Consider the following 18,628-nt stretch of genomic DNA (forward strand, 5'->3'; position numbering starts at 1 on the left):
TCCAGTTACTACGTATTCGTCTATGCTTAGAACAAAAATGGTCTTGAGTTTTAATACGATTAGATTATCTTAAAAATCTTATAGGTTTTCCTAAAATTATGATATTTTTTCAACAACTTGTTTTTTTCTGAACAATGGTATATACTTTTGTGCAGCAAGTCATGGGCAGCTTTGTTGTTCCTACTACTGCATGTAGGAGGAGCTTTGTCTTTGGGTGTATTTTAGTTTTTTCTTCAATCAGGTACTACACAATCATCTGAGTGCGTCGAGTGATATATCTTATTAGTCGTGATTCAAACTACCTTAAAAAGATACAAAAAGTTGTCCCCATGTTGAGAAAAATTGTTCGAAATTTATGAGTTTTAGTCCAACTTCTAGCAAGAAAAGCGAGCGAGTAGGCCTTATAAAGACTAAAAGTACTTTTGGAAGCGTCATTTAATGAATTCTTGGCAATAAATTTAAAAAAAAATCAAAACATTAACTTCAGGGAAATTTTTCGAAGACAGCTTTGCCGATCATGTCTAATTCACTAACGTTCTACGCGTTCGAATAGTTCTTCCCTCACACCATGCATAGAAACACAGCTTTTTTAATGAATGTGCCCGGAACATTCTGTGCAACTTGCACATAAACCGGATATCCTGGTTCATTTTTACGCCTATTTTATTTCGGGAAACAATTATTAAACAATTATAACAACAAGTTATTTTTTCAACTCTCAAGTTGCGGCACATTAAAGTCTTCATTCAATTCTGTTTTTTTAAGCTCGGATGCATTTCACTCAATTTTGATACAATTTCAATTTGATTCTTGAGTGAAATTGCGCGTTATAAATTAAAATGACTAAACCAAATTTTTCTATGCGAAGCCAACTTTGCAAAAACATAGAGGAAAATTTCATTTGAAAAAGTGGAATCGAGCGTCTTACTTGATCGTAAATTGAGATTGATATATATTTACATAAAACATTTCGTACACCAGTGATTAGATTAAACAAACCAGTCCAAAATAGTTAAATCTTGAAGCATATCGGTATCGCTTCGCAAGTTCAACATTGAGTTAAAGAGGGGTCCCTCATTAACAGAAAATTGCGCTTCAATTCAATCGGACCCGAGCAAGCAGAGCTGAAACAGAAAAATGGAAATACTTTGAGAACTTGAGCTTCACATTAGAATAGCCGTATAAAACTACTAACTTGATTTAATTTTTATGTTTTCATTCAGCGAATTAATTTTGTTACCTTCAAACGCAAGTAAATAGGGCTTCGCAGCGTAAAAAAGTTATCTAGGTTTCACTTTTTCAAACACTAAAATCTAAATCATTGAGTTACGCCAGAAGTTTCGTTCATGAAGAAAGGTTCAAAACTAGACACTCCACTAGACTCATTCGCTCAATATGAAATTGTTTAAGGATTTCATCAGAATTATTTTATTTCCAGAAAACGAAAACATAGCCAATCGAAGACTCGAAAAGGGTTAATGAAAGCAAGTAAACACAAAAAAAACACCGACTTTCGTTAAAAAAATCTCAACTTTCGAATTTCAAAGAAAAAAATAGATGCCCTTTAAGCTCTTTGAATTTCTAGAACAATTTATGATTGGCGCTTTTTTTTATAACATGAACCCAACTTGAGAGAACTGGATCAATAGGTAGTTTTTATTCCACTGGGGAAAATTAAAATTAAACTAGCGTTTAACGCACCTTCGGTGCTTCGAAATTTTTCGACAACTCATGAAAAACCGCATATATTGGAAACAACATCTGCAAACTTTTAGTGTTCTCTGACTGCACCCAATTACAAACTTTAAATTTTTTTTAATTCCCACTTAAAAGCCTCATCTCGAAAACTTAATGGGCCTCTAGAGAAATTTGGACGCCAGATTTGCAACCACTGAGAGTCCCTGAGAGCACCCTACTATAGGGTTAGGAATCAAAAATTTTGTGAACTTTTTTTAAACCTAAGTTTCCCGAAAAAAAAACTGAAAAAAAACGTCTTATCTCGGAAACTAAAAGGATTTGAGCATTCATATTAAGAGGCAAGATTTGAGACGCCTGGGTGTACGCTGACAATAAGGTTGTATCTTCATCAAGTTGGTAGTTTCAAATTTTTTGAATTTCTTTGTAGATAAGTTCTTTGAGAAATTTTAAAAAAATCACAAAAAACGTCAAATCTCGAAAACTACAAAGAATTGGGCAGTCATATTTGGAGGCAAGATTGGCAATTCTTGAGAGTACTCTGACAGGACCTAACTACAGGGTTGGGAATTTCAGATGTTTAAAGAACAATAATAATTTAAGTTTTCTGAAAATTTTTGAAAAAATAACAAAAAACGTCATATCTCGAAAACTACTAAGATTTGAGCAGTCATACTTGGAGGCAAGATTCGTTATCTTTGAGATTACTCTGACAGGACCCAACTACAGGGTTGGGAATTTCAAGTTTTTTAAATTATTTTGTTATTTGAAATTTCAGAAAATGTTTGAAAAAATCTCAAAACTCGTCTTATCTCGTTAGCTAAAATGAAAATGATTCGGGCATTCAAAATTGGAGGTCAAATTCGCAACCCCTAATTCGATATAGGGCTGCTTAATTTGAACTCGGTAAAGTAACCACTAAAATCAAATTGGAAAATCGAAAAAAAATTCTTAACCATTGCAATATACGATATAGCTTAAACATGTGAAAATAATACGTTGAAAAAGCTTAAACATGGCGAGATAGTGAAGCCCTCATTTAAATATATAATAGATTCCACTTTTGAAACTAGAAATCTTTCACGTTTTTTTTGCGCCATTTCCACGTTCGTATTTTGAGAGTTTGCTATTTACGTCACTTTCAGCAGATGAATTTCAATTGAACTCAAAAACTGCCTTATACCTAAGTGCATCAATATTTAAATACTTTTAAAAAAATCAGCAAGACCTATATAAGAGTCTTCACTACGTTCATTACTCTTTATCAGACTATAAAAAACTCTTTATCAGACTATAAGATGACTAGTTTCTCACGAAAAGGCATCATTTCAGCACTAAACCATAACTTTTTAAGACAGAGAGGAGAAGCGGTGCATCGCAACACTTGCGATACAACAGAATTTTTTAAAATGAAAAATGCTGGAAAAATTGAGGTAAATCAAAACTTTCGTATGTCTTGATAAAAAAAACAAGGAGCCTAGCTAAAGCTACCTGTTTGATATTATTCGAATTCGTTATAATGATGCGGCATGCAATGGAAAATTTCAAAAGGTGGACATTGCCCGAAATCTTGGTAGTTTCTCTAAAATAAGCAAGAAGAACGAGAATTTTCCCACGGACAACATTTTTCTTGGGAAAAATTAAGTGATCGCCACCGGTTTTTTCGATTGAACCCTTCATCTCAGATTGAACATTAAACCTAAGATTTGACAGGGTAGTTTTCGACAAAAATTTCCAAAAATGGTCAAAATTTCAGAAAGTCTACCAAAAATTGGACGTAGCCATTTATGCAGGTATGCTTTCAACAACCTGTTGTATCGATTTAACCCTTGATATCAGTTTTGACAGGATCGTTATTGAGAAAAGTTTCCAAACAACGATCAACAAAAAAAATATATGAGTTTTCCGATAATCAGAGCTTTTTATGTTAAAAAAATTCGACGTAGCCGCGTATACAGAAGCGCTTCACACGATCTGTTAATTCGACTGAACCCAAAAACAAGAATAGAATGATACTTTTCCAGAAAAGTCAATAGTTTCAAAAAACTGTAAAAAAAACAAATACTGGTTTTTCCGAGGGGAATAACGGTTTGAGTGAGAAATTTTGAGCGTAGGATTAATCAGGAGAGCTTCTCACAGCCCGTTACATCCATTCACCCCAAAATCTCAAAATTGTGAGGGTCACTATTGAGAAAACGAAAAAATAATCCAAAAGTATGAGTCAAATATTCCCCCCACAGACTTTTTCGAAGGCTGTAGACTAATATAAAGTTAAAAAAGACTGGGGGATTATGAAACCACACAGGGGATTAGGCGCTCTGTTCATTGAGACCCCTTTTTGAAAACATGAAGAGTCATTTTTGAGAAAAAAACTAAATTATTTGCAAAAAGTAAAAATTTTCGAAGCGTCTAAAAAAATTAAACCCTAACTCCATACATCTTGATAAAACCTGTTTTTATCAAACAGTAATTCTAGGCAAACAAGCCATTTGATTGTAATATTAGCAACGGAACAAAAATTACGAAGAGGAAAGAAAGTCGACAATCTTTGAGCAGATACAAAATCAGCCAAATTTTTTTTAAAAAAAAGCAGTCTCCTGAAACTTCAAAAAACAACACTTGCAAATACAAACATAATCCGTTACGTGACAACTAAGTCGACACAACTTTAGCAGAAAAACAAAAGTGAGACAATTCAACTTAAACTGAAAACAGTTTTCAATTGGATACAATATGCTGAAAAAACCACGGTCCAGTCGGGGCTCGAACTCTAGGCCGTTGGGTGGAAAATCGACGGCGTTACCTTCACGCCAACTGGAAAGAAACTGCAAATTGGTAAGTTTCAACAATAAAGCAAGTTGAAAATGTGTAAGAATAGTTCTTTACGGGAAAAAAGTCTAGTTCCCGATTACAAGACACTTGCTCTCGCAAGTGTAAAAAAAGAATGAAGATTACATTTAAAAATATTACTGAATTAGAGTTTTCAATAAGGAGTTTTCAAGAATTCGCCTACGTCTCGGATTCGATCTGCGACTTAGATATTACGAGTCTCCTGCACTAAACACTTAGCCACGGAGGACTAATAAATTACAAACACTAGCCACAAATAAAGCAGAGAGCAGATGCTATGAAATTTCAAATACTAGATATCGTAATTATAGCATAAGTGCCACCAAATAAAAGAACTTTTGATTGACTCTTTTATTTGCGAGTAAGGCTACAAGAAACAAAAGGTTCGGGCTAAAACACTATCGTTCGCAAGCTCGCAAGTGTAATTATCCGGATAATAGACATAAAAGTTAAAATTTTAAACGCGTTTTTATCAAATTGGGTTGGATTTTAGACAAAAAATACGAAGACAAAAATTGCTTAGAAATTTAGCAGAAATAATAAGGTGAAACTTTCTTTTCGAAGTCCGAGCTCAAAATTTTACCCCAAAAAAGGATCATTTTCAGCTCTTTTAGTCAATCCAAAACAACGCGGAAACTTCGGGTCAATTACTGACAAAATTATATCAAACTGTGCTTCTTAAATTTGAGCAAAAACATTTTACACAGAGGCGAAGCTGCGCTTCGCAAACACAAGCGAGGAAAACAAAATCTTTAATCATATATTGTACTGATACGAAAATGCGTAATTTTCAATATTTAAAAAAATGAACTTTACGCAAAAGCCTAGTAACTTCTTTGCTTAATTAGGACATTATTTGGTTATTCAACGGAGAAAACTGCTGATCGCTCTTTCATTTGAATTCTTTGTTTCAGATTTGGCTGGGTAGTTTTCGAAACCAAAAACTTCACTTTTCCTAAACCCATTAACTTTTCTGTACTTAAGCACGGGAGCAACTTCTTATGCAGGGAAGATTTCCACGCCCCGATTGTTAGATTGAACTCTTAATATCAAATTCAAGTAGTAATTTTGAGATTGTGATGAAAAAAACTGTAAAAATTTCAAAAATTGGATTTTCCTGAAGTCCATATAGTCTGTTCTTAAGAAAAAAATTTAAAACAGATTAAACAGGGAACATCTAAGCACCATCTTCGTTTGAATGAAATATCAACATCGAAATCAGCAGGTTAAATTTTGAGAGAAAAAGTTTCCAAAAAATTGGGCAAAATTTCAAAAATTGAACATTTTCAAACGCCATATTTTTTCAGAACGCAGAGCATGGCCGCTTGCGCAGGGAAGATTCATACAACTGATTTGTTTCTTCGGTAAAACTCTTAAAATCCGAGTAGTTTTTGTCGAAAAATTGGCTTGTTTGAGTCCAAAACCTTTTTTCTACCAAAATTGAGGAATAACCGCTTAAAAAAGGAGATCCCCATGATTTGTTCTTTTAATTGAAACCTTAATCTCAGATTTGAATCTCAGAAACCTTTATCTCAGAAAATGAAAAAATTCAAATAAAAAAGGTCAGTCACAAATCCCTCTTCTGAAACTTTCGAAGGCCGTAGAACGTACTGTAGAATGAAGAGAGACTAGCTAATTATGCAGGCACATAGAAGATCAGTAGGTTTGTACACTGGCACCATTTTTTTTGAAAAACCATACAGTAGTTGAGAAAAAATGAAATTTCTGCAAAAAATGGAAAAACTTTCGAAAAGCTTCGCAAAAAAACAACTAATTCCAAGCATTTTCTTCTCTTCAAACAAGACCTAGCACTAGCCAAAAAAGCAACAACAAAATCGATTAAACTTCATAGGATTAATAGGCTGCAACATAATTAAATTGAAATATACCAAAACTGCCACTAAATGAGCATTTTAGTTGCGACTTAGGTCGAAAAATTCTTCGTAATACACTACGCTTCGCTTGTGTAAAAATTAGTTTCAAATACTACCTGGTATTTTATACTAAAAATGTCATATTTATCTATGAAACAAAAATAAATTAAATTATTCGTTTTCTGGGACATTATACTCTTCTTAAGGTTTGTTAGGCTCTATAAAAGGCTCATTTTGACATTATCTTGTCAGTAATTGACCCAGTAGTTACGGCTTAATTTTGCATTGACTAAAAAAGCCAAAAACAATCCTTTTATGGGGTAACATTCAGGGCCCAAATTTCGAGAAAAAAAAATTGCACCATAAAAAATTCTGTTGAAATTCTAAGCAAGTACTGTCTTCAAGATTTTTGTATAAATCAAACAATTTGAGGAAAATTCGTTCTATATTTCAAGTTTTGTGCATCTCGTCCGGATAATTTAAATCAGGACTGTATTATCCTTTCAGTTATCTTTTGCGCTGCTAGCTAAAGAGGTCTAAAGATGCAGAAAAAAAACAATGTCGATAGGCTGAAAAATCTTGATCCACGTAAAGCGTCCAAGACAAATTCCGAAGACCCAGTTCCTTATGTTACTATAAGATGCCGAGTGAGGTATCGAATGAATCTTCAAAAATACTGCCACCATCTTAATTGATTAAAAATTGAGTTGCCAGTTGCTTTTGTTCCTATTTGTGTCGGTGTTTCTGGGAAGTGTGGAGAGATGAAGTAGATGCTTATCAGGAACATTGTTAAATACTTTGATGCACTTAACTTTTCATAGCAAAATGAATAAATAACAGAGGCGAAGCAAACACAACCGAGAAAAAGCAAAAGCTAGCTGTAAAAATCACAAAGAGTTAATAAAGAAAAAACAAGAAAATAAAAAGGAAATGAACTTTAAAAAAATATGACCTCCACGGGAATCGAAACTCAGTCCTCGGACATCCAAGTCGACTGTCCCACAAAACTGTGACACTAACGCTTACATTAATCAACAAAACCAAGTGACTCATGAATTTGATACTTTATGCAATTAAACTGCTATCTTACTATGCAACCAAATGTCACCAAAATGAGAACGTTCATTTTGGAGTTGGGTTGGCAAAAAAGTTGGCTCGCCACATCAAGTGACTGTTGCTGCTCGCAATGTTATGTTAAAAGCATACCTAGTTTGTCAAAACAATGTTTGACTTCACACCCACAAAAAAAAATAAAACACTTATAAGCTGAAATGTTTTCAATATGGAAGCGAAGATGCTCTTTACAAAACAAAATAGCTCTTTTAGAATTACTTTAACAAAGAAAAAAAAATGATGACTACAAGAAAAAGAATGGGCAAGTTATGAATCAGCGGCACAAAAATTATACCAAGTCAACTAGATGTAGGATGTCTAACCTGCTTAAGGAAATCCCTTCCGTTGGACAGCTCAGTACACCCATACAAAACCTTCTTTCCACTTTTACCCTGAAACATCATCACAAACGTCAACAAGCACGGGAATAAATTCAATCGTCATAAAATTGTCCATCTCAAAAAACTAAAATAGTTTGATGTGCTTCAAACTTTTCACACATAATGACTGCTAAATAACGGCACACATACTTAGCTTCACTTACGTTATTGAATAGGTCCACTAAATTCTGATACTCAATATAGTTTCCGCCTCCCACCATGAACACAATAGCCTCATTGAATGCATTCTTCGTCCTGGGTATGTCTCCAGCCGCACCCCCCTCTCCCCCGACTGATGATCTAGGGGCCACTTTTGGATCCAGATACTCGTATTCATCAACTTCAGTGTTCAGACCGCTCTTGTTTTCCATCAAATTTTGCACTACTCGACTCACGGGTAGTTTCTGAAATGTGCATATAGCAATTTAATACACAATGACTAGAAAAACAAAAAAAAAACAAAAAAAAATTTAAAATCCAAATAAGTTTCAATTTTTTTTGCAGATTGTTATCGAAGATTTTTATTATCAAAAAGGCGTTAAAAACCCTCCAAAGACTAATTTTACTCGTATGAAACCAAAATTAGGCATAAAAAGTTATTGTAAACTTTCTTAATGAAGCACAATTAAGCATACTCACTCGAAATTCGACGAAAAATCAAAATTTTCAATACTGTTTTTCTCGACACTGTGAAAAATTAAAATTTTTGGAAATTTTTTAATGTCGTTCTTATCACGACTGAAAGAGCTTTAATATGATATATCACTCTACTCATTCCGATGATTGTTTGTGGTACCTGATTAGCGTGGAAAAAAACATAGCCAACTGAAGTTGGAAAAGAGTAATGAACCCAAGTAAACAGAAAAAAAACACTGATTTTGTTGAAAAAAATCTCAATTTTCGAATTTCAAAGAAAAAAATTCCTCTCATATCCTCCGCCAATCAATTAGTTCTTGAAACCATTCCGTTTTCCAACCCGCAACGTTTCCTAATTTTTTGATTACATCCAATTTGTTCTGACCACTCACATAGTGGTAAGAATATGTGACCTAGAGTATCTCAAAAAAATGAGTGTTATCAAGTGTGTTATCACAAACAGACGCGGAGCATCACTTCGCAAATTAGCGAAAATTACCCTCGTAAAAAATCAACTTTAAAACATAGCCAAGAGAGAATAGTAGTTTCAATAATCGCAAGCGTAATGAAATCGGAGAAAAACATATTTAAGATCATTTATCCACGAGGGATATGACCAACATACGAGCTGTACAGCTCATCACCGCGAACAGCTGTTGTGCCTCTGCTTAAGAACTACATGTCATTTTTTGGTTATTTTTCTGGGCTGGGTAATGTCGCCTCACCCTCAAGCAACGAGCACGGATCATGGTGGGCCTCGAACATCCGACCTTTCAATTGAGAGGCGGAGACGTAACCACTTCACCACTGCTCCCCTTATATATCACACAAATCAGAGAAAACTAGAGAGAAACAGTTTTAAGAGAATCTTTATTCCACTGCAAATTTTGAAAACCAAAATCCACCTTCGAAACCTAAATTTTCGCATTTTTCCGCGTGTTTTATACTTGCGAGATAGTTGAATGTAATTGATTTCCCTTTATCAAATGAATTTGAGAACTTAAGTAATTAAAAGTCAATCCGCAAAAATAAAATTTTTAGACAGAGGCAAAGCACAGCTTCGCACCACTTGCGATATGAAAGTGAACGACTATCACTACTTACAGATGAACCTACAAATCTATAAACAAAACAAAAACTTATAAAAATCCCAAAAAAGCAATATCTTGGATCTGAATTACCCGCACCTTTAGAAACTTTTGAAGCAAAAACGAAATAATTCTTCGCACTAATTGCGATTTAACACATACACATAGCATGACCAACTAATCGACTGAAATTGAGTTGATCGACTGAAGTAGAGATAAAGGCAGCAAAAAATTTTTTGCAAAAAGATCAAAAGTTAATCTAAAGAAACTTTTCTTCAATTATCTTGATTTTGCCTTGAATTTTTTTAAAATGCTGGTTAAATAACCAACGGAGCAAACCGACAAAGCGGTAACAAAGTCGACAATTCTTGAGCAAACACACGACGCGCCGAAAAAAAAAACATTTTATTAAAAACCAGCTCCTGGCCAGTATCGATCCCATTACATTTGTTGTCTCAAGCAAAGACCTTACCTCGAAGCTTAGCAGGCCAAACAGGCATCTCTATATACTACTGAAATAAGTGAGCAAAGGGTTAAATTATATTGTCAAACTAATTAATGTGAAAGAAACCTACATTCCGATTTGCTAACGCTTGGTATTCCAAAGCGTAACAACTACAGCGGGCCGCAACCATATTAACAAAGGTTAACACAGAGGCGAAGTTGAACATCGCATACACAAGCAAAATATGACCAATAACGCTACTGGGAAAAACTGAATGAGTAAAACTTCGAGTCTACAAAATTTCTTAAGTGACGCAAGCCAATTATGAATCTACATAATTGTTAAGTGATGCAAGCCAGTTATGGCGCATTAGCAGTACCAGTCAATTTGAAAACACTAACTAACACGCCTCAATTTATAGAGCGGACGCATTATAAATATTATACTAAAAAGTTCAAAAATATTCGACCCTGCCCAGGTTCGAACCCTCTTATTTTGTTGCGGGTCTCCTTCCCTACCTCTAAGCTACAGATCCATGATACCTTAGAGCTAAAGTGCTATTTGTAATATAATAGTCTGTATTAGAATCCTAAGCATTGGCTATACTTTATAGCTGGTTATTGATCAAAATGAACACTTTCAAAATGAACACTAATATTTGCGACTTAGGTTGAAAAAAAGAGAGTTCATAGCATCACACAAGCTTTGATTGTGTAATAATGAAATTAAGCTGACAGAAATAGAGCTGATCGACCAGTGCCAAAAATCTACAAAATTTTTTTAGTACAGATTAAAATTACTGTTCAACTTTTAACGTTTACCCAAGGTAAATGTGCAGTTTATACACTTGAACTATGCTATTGATTCAGCGGTTATATAATTTACCATTTGACGATTCTGTGAACAATGTTTTATTAGGGGAAAACAAGTTTAGTCCCCGGTTGCAATACCCTTGTTTGTCGCAAGCTTAAAGAGCTTAACCTGGAAAAAATAACCACACGGCCTAAATACAAGATTTTAATCCGTTCATTGACACCCAATCACCTCAAAATTTGTAGACTACGTAGCTCGAACTTGGATATCCAGATCAAGAACCACAAAGATTAGGACTCTTGGATGTAACTAATTTCACTCATAATTTGTTCTTATTTTATATAGCTAGAACATGCGCTTTAGTTATAATATAAGTTTAGCACTATAGTGATCAGCGTAAAATGAAAAACTGCCTTTATTTCAACTTGAAATAAAAAAAAATCTTTATTTTACTGAAAATTTCAAAAAATAATTCAAGTTTGTTGAGAAGTTGAAAATAATGACAAACTTGTTGCCCCTAGGCAAACTCAGGATTGAGTTGACAGCACCATAAAACAGGATTGAACTTAGCAAACTCTGAAAACCTTTTTTATAACTTTTTTCAGAAACTTTTTAGAAAATATCATTAAAACATCAAATCTCGGATGTTAAATATTTTTTTTTGCAGTGATATTTGGAAGAGAGCAGATTTGCAACCTCTGTGTGTACCATAACAGCATTCCACATTAGGGCTGTGGATATCAAAAATTAGTGTTTTTATATCACTATCATCAATCATAAAAACCGTCATAACTCGAAAGACCAAACGCTTTCAGCAGTCATATTTGGAGGCTAAACATGCAAATTCAGAGTGTCAAGGAACTATAGGTCAAGAAATCCAAGTTGAGAGACGTATTCTACTACACAGGCGAAGCTGAGAATCTCACCACTTGGATAACAAAAGAAGAAAGGAAAAAAACGAAAATGTCGAAAAAAAATAGATATCAATTTGAATCAGGCTAGTTTTGAAACAAAATAAGTCAAGACAAAATAACGCAAAATTAGAATCGTAAGAAAGTTTACCAAGCGGTAACAAAGCAGAAAATAACTTTGAACTCCAGTTTGGTAATTGTAGAGCATACTTTTACTTCTTTTTTGCAATATAATCTAAATTATTGAACCTTGAAGAAATCAAAAGTCAGACCGCGATAAATCGAACTTGAGCATGAACAAAATTTAAGAGTTTTCGTCAAAAAACTTCAAAATTGAAACATCACGACCTATAGAAGAGTCTTAAATCTTAATCTACTATCATTACATCTTAAACAAATCAGTCGAGTGTAGGAAAAATGTCAGCATATATTTCTTTTTTAGACTGAACTTCTGATTTACACTTCCTTATCCCCTTAACTTTTTAGGAACGGTTTTAACAGTTTTAGCGCTTTCTGTAGCTTAACTTCAATCCAATTCAAAATCCGAGATAATGGTCTTATTTGAAAAAAAAACTTCTTTTTTCAATATGAAACTCAAGGTTCACCACTTTTCTTCCAAAAATTACCGTGGTAGGAACATTCTGTGCTACTTTCCCAACAACCGGCTTATTTTGTTTGTAAAAACTTTTTTATCAACATTTACATCAACCACTTTTGGTCTTCATACATAGAATTGACAAATAAGTTTCATGTGGATGCATGACAGTGAAAAACGGTCAACTTACAGTCGGAACCAGAAACGAACGCAAGAAAACTGAAAAAAAATTGTGAGCGGTTTTTTGAACACTTAATGATTTAATTCAACCAGTTAAAGAAAAATGGTTCAAGGGGTACATTTTTTGCTGTTCTTCGTGACCTTCAACCTTTTGCTGTTCGAAAGTGGAGTTTGGCTTCCTTTTAACAAATGAAATGAACTAAATTTGAAAAAAAAAATTCAAACCGCGATAAAGTACATTTTAGCCTGATCAAATGTCCTTAAAAAAACGAAAAAAAAATCATCAGCACCTATATAATAGACTAACTATATTCACCGACTCTCAACTAGTTAACTCGCCAACAAATGGCGGAAGATAATTTAGGCACCGGAAATGATTTCGAAAAAGTTATCATACAAGAAATTTATCACTTACCCTCTGCGTGAGTACGAAATTCTTCACGCCTTCCATTACAAATTGAGATCCCTGTGACAAGAGATTTGAGAACATCTTGGCCGTGCCCAAATTACCTCCTCCCGTATACAGCGACGACTGTTTTGCCCCTGCACGCCCTACCGCCATCACATTTCCCATGGAGTTAATCGACATCCACTTTCGGATGTAATTCACCGGCCGAATGTCGCAGCCCGATGCCTCCAGCTCGGCGCAGTACGAGTCGATTTCGGCTGTAGATAGTTTACCTCCATTTGTCTGTTCATCCCCCGACTGCCGCGTGAGAAGGTATATCACGAATAGACGCACTTTGTCTTCCGGTTCCAATTCGCCGTCTTGGAGGAACGAGTTCAAAGGCTTGTCCAGACTAGCGGCACCTTTGCTCAGGATCTTCTCCTAAACACCAAAAAACAAACATAGCCAAAGTAGAGACCAAAGTTGATGCCTTTTTTTTTAAATAAAACCAAATGGAAGAAGTCTGAGTTCAAACAAGTCACTTGCTCTCGCGTTGCTCTCATTTCCAGGAACTTTTATGATGAAAAAGTTAGGTCGGCAGTTAAGTGCTTTATAAACGCCAATATTATGATTCACGAAGCAGCACAAATGCCAACAAAAACTTCCCTCAAACTTCGAATAAAGGTATTTTTGGCTACAATTGCTATCATAGTTACTACAGAGAATAAGTAAAGACAAGAGATTTTTTCAATTATCTAAAAGAATTCGTATAAAGGAAAATACATTTCAGAGAACTAAAGAAAAGAAAAAAGAGAATTGAGGGTTTAGAATTACAATTTATCAACAAGTGCCAATTGAAATTCAAGTAATATCAAACTCCAGTCGAAAAAATTCTTAGAAACTTTCCCTAATGCGATTTTTTTGGATAAAATTTGCCTATGTCGATACCCAATTATCTACCAGGGGAGCAGCGGTGAAGTTGCTACGTCTCCGCCGCTCAATCGAAAGGTCAGACGTTCGAGGCCCGCCATGATCCGTGCTCGTTGCTTGATGGTGAGGCAATATTACCCAGCCCCGAAACAGGGTTGGCATGTTATTTAACATTGAATTTAACTTAGTGTTATTTATAGTTTCTAACAGTGATGCTAGCTATTTCTTAGAAATATGAGTAATTCTTACTGGAGAACAAGGAGTTTGGGAAATTACTTCAGCAACTGAAACCTGGAGTGAAAATACCCAACAGTAGGAGGCTCGCGGAGATGTTTTTGAAATTTGGATGGATCTGGGGGATGTTTTTGAAATTTGGATGGACCTCCGCCATAAGCTTCCTTAGGACCTAACCCTAAGCTTCGTGCTCGACTCGGCGTTGAAAAAGCCGGAAAGTTGGCGTTTCTGTTCAAGAAACTCAACTCTTGTTGATATGTTAATTTAATTAACAATTTAACAAAAATAACATGTTTTTTTTTCGATAAATAACAGTTAGTTTGTTATTTTTGTTTTTAACTTACATTTTGCCAACCCTGCCCCGAAAAATAGTCCAAAAAATAGCATGTAGATCTTAACCAGGGGCACAACAGCGGTTCTCCGCGAAGAGCTGAACAACTCGCATGTCGTCCCTTTCCCTTGTCAATAAATATTCTTAATCTACTCTCATCGCCAGTGGCGTGCGCAGAAATTTTTCTGGGTGAGGGGGCGGTTGTTTGAAAAGTTTTAAAATATTTGCAGACCTTTTTTTTAGTTCGACTGATTTGATTTTCGGAGCTCTCCGAAAATACTATAAGGATCTTGTTTTGTTTAAAAATTTTCTGCGCCGAAGCAAAAATTAAAAAACGGCGTTTTTGGGCACTTTTTCGAAAATTTGACAAAAAAATTAGTTATATTGGCACCGAGGCTCTTTTAGAAAAATTTTGAGGTTGGTCAGCCAAAAATGGATGTCATAAAATTATACCAAAGGAGGACCCTTTGAAAAAATTTGGCAACCAGAACTGAGGGGGCGGTCCAATACCCCCTCCCCCTCGGCACGCTACTGCTCATCACGGTTCTTTTTGTTTACAAAACGCTGTCATGCCAAGTCACACTTCATTTTAATGAACTCGTAGAAGCTTCAACTTGTAACGTAACAGTTGTTGAGGAAAATCTGAAAACCTACACTTAAAAACTAACCGCAGTCAAAAGTTAAAAGAAATCAGAAAGCTTCAAATTTAACACAATTCAGTGGTCCCTTTGAAGCCAGTTAAACATTATGTACAGATACTCAAAACAATCAGTTTTTTTTTCAAATATAAATATTCAAACAGATTTGGTTTTCCACAATCGTGGAAAATAATGAACGTTCGCATTCCTACATTTTCTGACAATGTAAATTAAGCTGTAGCCCCAAAGAAGACAATATATAGCGAATTGGGCGCTTTCACGAGGCAAGTGACAGAGAGAATAAGTATAACTATTTCGATCTATAGTTAGCAGCAGTATTTTAGGGTTGTCGTTATTTCGCCACGAGAATGAATTAACAGTTACTTCCAGAACTTTTCGCCTTTGATCAGCAAAATATCTGTGCCATATTTCACAGTTGTAATGCGAATGACCACTGAACACTAGCCGTGGGTTGAACATGTCGACTAGATTTCTCGAAGTTTGTTTCGAAAGTACGTCCCAATCTTGTTCTAGTGGCTTCGATATGTTCAAGTTCAAGCTGTTCCAATCGGCCGAAAAACAACTTGATTCATTTGCACGATAGAGAGGAAAATGCTGCAATATGATTGGCTGAGATATTTTATCTGGTTTAACATCGGGAATCAGCTCTTCAACTTCGTGTTTTTTCACCAAATCTGAACATTTCTTTGAAATAGACTTCTTAGAACTGATTTGAATGCAATCTAGAACGGCTTTCGCTTCTCTTAACTGCTTCTGAGTTTCCAAACACAGAGCACACGAATCATTTCGCATAAGCACGCTGTTAAGCAGCAAGAAGTTGACTCCTTTTTCTGATACAAACTTGACTTTACTTGCGTTGAAACTCTTTTCAAATCGATGCACTTTTATATTATCGACATCATAATGGAACCCTACGTCATGATTCCCAGTCAACACATGCAAGTCTATTTTCTTTTTAGTTGCCATAGAGTTGACATAACGAGAGAAGTACTTCCTATATCTTCCAGTTGTCCTTCTGAAATCTTCAGGCAAGAAAGACCATTTTCCTTCGTCCAGAATATCTCCCAGGATAAAAATGAGATCCGGTTCCAGCTGGCGCACTGCAGTGTGGAAGGCTGTTCGCATCTGGCTCTCACGTTTCAATCTGTCTATCGAATTACCCAATAACTGGCCAATGAGATGAAGATCAGCTATCATCATCACTTTCAACTGGGCGTCGTCAGCTACAATACCTAATTAAAACACAAAGTCTATCTTTCGAAAAACGCCCTTTTGAAATCATAGATTATTCGATTACAAAACACACATTTCATGTATAATAGTTTTTCGTTTCATGCAGCCATATACAGAAATAAGACCGTACATGGTAATTTCTAGGTGCAGGAAACTGCCAAAATGGTCAGGACAGAAAATGTCACTGTTGATTTGGATTTTAAAAAAGCAACGTTTTGGATGCAATTTAAACATTTGAAATCTTTAAAATAGCATGAAATATAGGTCTTATTTCTCACCTTGACGATTGGTTTGACTGTCCTCTAATGGAAGATGAGGCACTTCACAGAACATGATTGCCACTTCGAAAATGAGCCACTCACATACCAGAAGGGAAACAGCTAAAGTGACATTAAAAACAACCAGACTACGGCACAAGTTGGATTTTGCCTTCTCACTCCACATCACGACCATTCCAGATGAAAATCAAAACAATTAATTGTGTTAAAAACGAGCCAGCTAAAACTTCATTCCTAACTGAAATCATCAAAACCGTGCTAAACAGAGACAATAGTCCAGATAAAAAAAAGTTGTTTGATATTACAGAACGACTATTCTAAGAGATCTCCTTTCTTATCAATTTGATAATCACATAGAAACAAAATATTTGAACGTAGGATAAAATCAGAAAATAATTTGAATGAACATTTATATTTTCACAAACTTTCGTTTGTTTGGTCCTGAGAGTCATAAAAAACAATAGAGTGACCAAGAAAAGCAATAATAACCCAATTATGATTGATGAGCTAGTCTCATTGCAAGTTAAGGGAACTTCTTGACCACATTTATCTTTTAAAACAAAGCCAACAGATAGTTGGAAAAGAGCCAATGAACGCAAGGATGCAGAAAAACTTACTTTTTGGAAACTTTGGAAGTTCAAAATTAAAACTTTAGATTTTTCAAGTAAGAAATATATGGCTTTAAAGCTCTTTGAATGTCAAGAACAAATTATGATTGATAAACTAACTCAGTTTGAGAAAACTGGATCAATAGGCAATGTTTTTTATTGCCCTAGGAAATCTGAAAATTAAAACCACTTTCGATACTAGATATCGATCATGTTTTTCATGACCAAACACTTTTGCTGTTCGATAGTGGTGCTTGCCTTCTTTTTAACAAAGGAAATGAAGTAAACTTGAAAAAAATCAAAAGTCAAACCACGAAAAATCAAATTTGAGCGTGAACAAGATTTAAGAATTTTCGATGACAAAACACATAACGCCCTATACTGGTGTCTTCAGTACGTTGAATGCCTTCGAAAAACTAAACTCTATTTTCGAGACTCTAATAAATTGACGTTTTTGTTCTACATTTCCAATTTTGTATTCAGAGTAATTCCTTTAGGACTTTCATGAAACTACCACACTAGCTAATTAAGTGTCCTCACTTTGTTATTTGGTAATTTATCATCTTAAAAAGAATCAGTTGATCTAATAAAAAAAAAGCCGTTCAATACTTTTTGCAGAAATTTAAAATTTAATTGCCCTTTTCTACTTCCTCTTCTTTTGAAATTCAGTTTTGAACACAGAGGCAAAGCTCCACTTTGCAAACACAACTAAACAGACACACTATCAAGTAAAAACCTAGCCAGGAGACAGTTGGGAGAGTCAATAAACGCAAATAAAACAAAAAAATACTGACTTTTTTTTTGAAAATAATCAACTTTTCGATTTCAAAGAAAAAATATATGGTTTTAAAGCTCTTTGAATGTCAAGAACAAATTATGATTGATAAACTAACTCAGTTTGAGAAAACTGGATCAATAGGCAATGTTTTTTATTGCCCTAGGAAATCTGAAAATTAAAACCACTTTCGATACTAGATATCGATCATGTTTTTCATGACCTAACACTTTTGCTGTTCGATAGTGGTGCTTGCCTTCTTTTTAACAAAGGAAATGAAGTAAACTTGAAAAAAATCAAAAGTCAAACCACGAAAAATCAAATTTGAGGGTGAACAAGATTTAAGAATTTTCGATGAGAAAACACATAACGCCCTATACTGGTGTCTTCAGTACGTTGAATGCCTTCGAAAAACTAAACTCTATTTTCGAGACTCTAATAAATTGACGTTTTTGTTCTACATTTCCAATTTTGTATTCAGAGTAATTCCATTAGGACTTTCATGAAACTACCAAACTAGCTAATTAAGTGTCCTCACTTTGTTATTTGGTAATTTATCATCTTAAAAAGAATCAGTTGATCTAATGAAAAAAAAGCCGTTCAATACTTTTT

The 18,628-nt window shown here is 34.7% G+C and overlaps 2 protein-coding genes across 3 annotated transcripts in view; both read right to left on the minus strand.

Moving 5' to 3' along the window:
- Window positions 1-915: 915 nt before the first annotated feature.
- LOC134846998 (sec1 family domain-containing protein 1-like) overlaps window positions 916-18,628 on the minus strand; it is a 541,294-nt gene continuing 523,581 nt past the window's right edge. For both annotated transcript variants that reach the window (XM_063864476.1, XM_063864474.1), the window contains exons 12-15: window positions 12,996-13,409; window positions 8,077-8,316; window positions 7,856-7,924; window positions 916-1,124 (exon numbers count right to left, since the gene is read on the minus strand). In XM_063864476.1, the coding sequence (XP_063720546.1) occupies window positions 1,101-1,124; window positions 7,856-7,924; window positions 8,077-8,316; window positions 12,996-13,409 (747 nt within the window). In that variant the 3' untranslated portion in view covers window positions 916-1,100. The remainder of the gene's footprint in view (window positions 1,125-7,855; window positions 7,925-8,076; window positions 8,317-12,995; window positions 13,410-18,628) is intronic.
- The window catches only part of LOC134846999 (metallophosphoesterase 1-like), a 139,423-nt gene continuing 135,796 nt past the window's right edge, over window positions 15,002-18,628 (minus strand). The window contains exons 2-3 of the mRNA XM_063864477.1: window positions 16,634-16,869; window positions 15,002-16,354 (exon numbers count right to left, since the gene is read on the minus strand). Coding sequence (XP_063720547.1) covers window positions 15,258-16,354; window positions 16,634-16,808 — 1,272 coding nt within the window. The 5' untranslated portion in view covers window positions 16,809-16,869 and the 3' untranslated portion in view covers window positions 15,002-15,257. The remainder of the gene's footprint in view (window positions 16,355-16,633; window positions 16,870-18,628) is intronic.

The sequence above is a fragment of the Symsagittifera roscoffensis genome, chromosome 5, assembly GCF_963678635.1.
Source record: "Symsagittifera roscoffensis chromosome 5, txSymRosc1.1, whole genome shotgun sequence".
Classification (NCBI taxonomy): Eukaryota; Metazoa; Xenacoelomorpha; order Acoela; family Convolutidae; genus Symsagittifera; species Symsagittifera roscoffensis.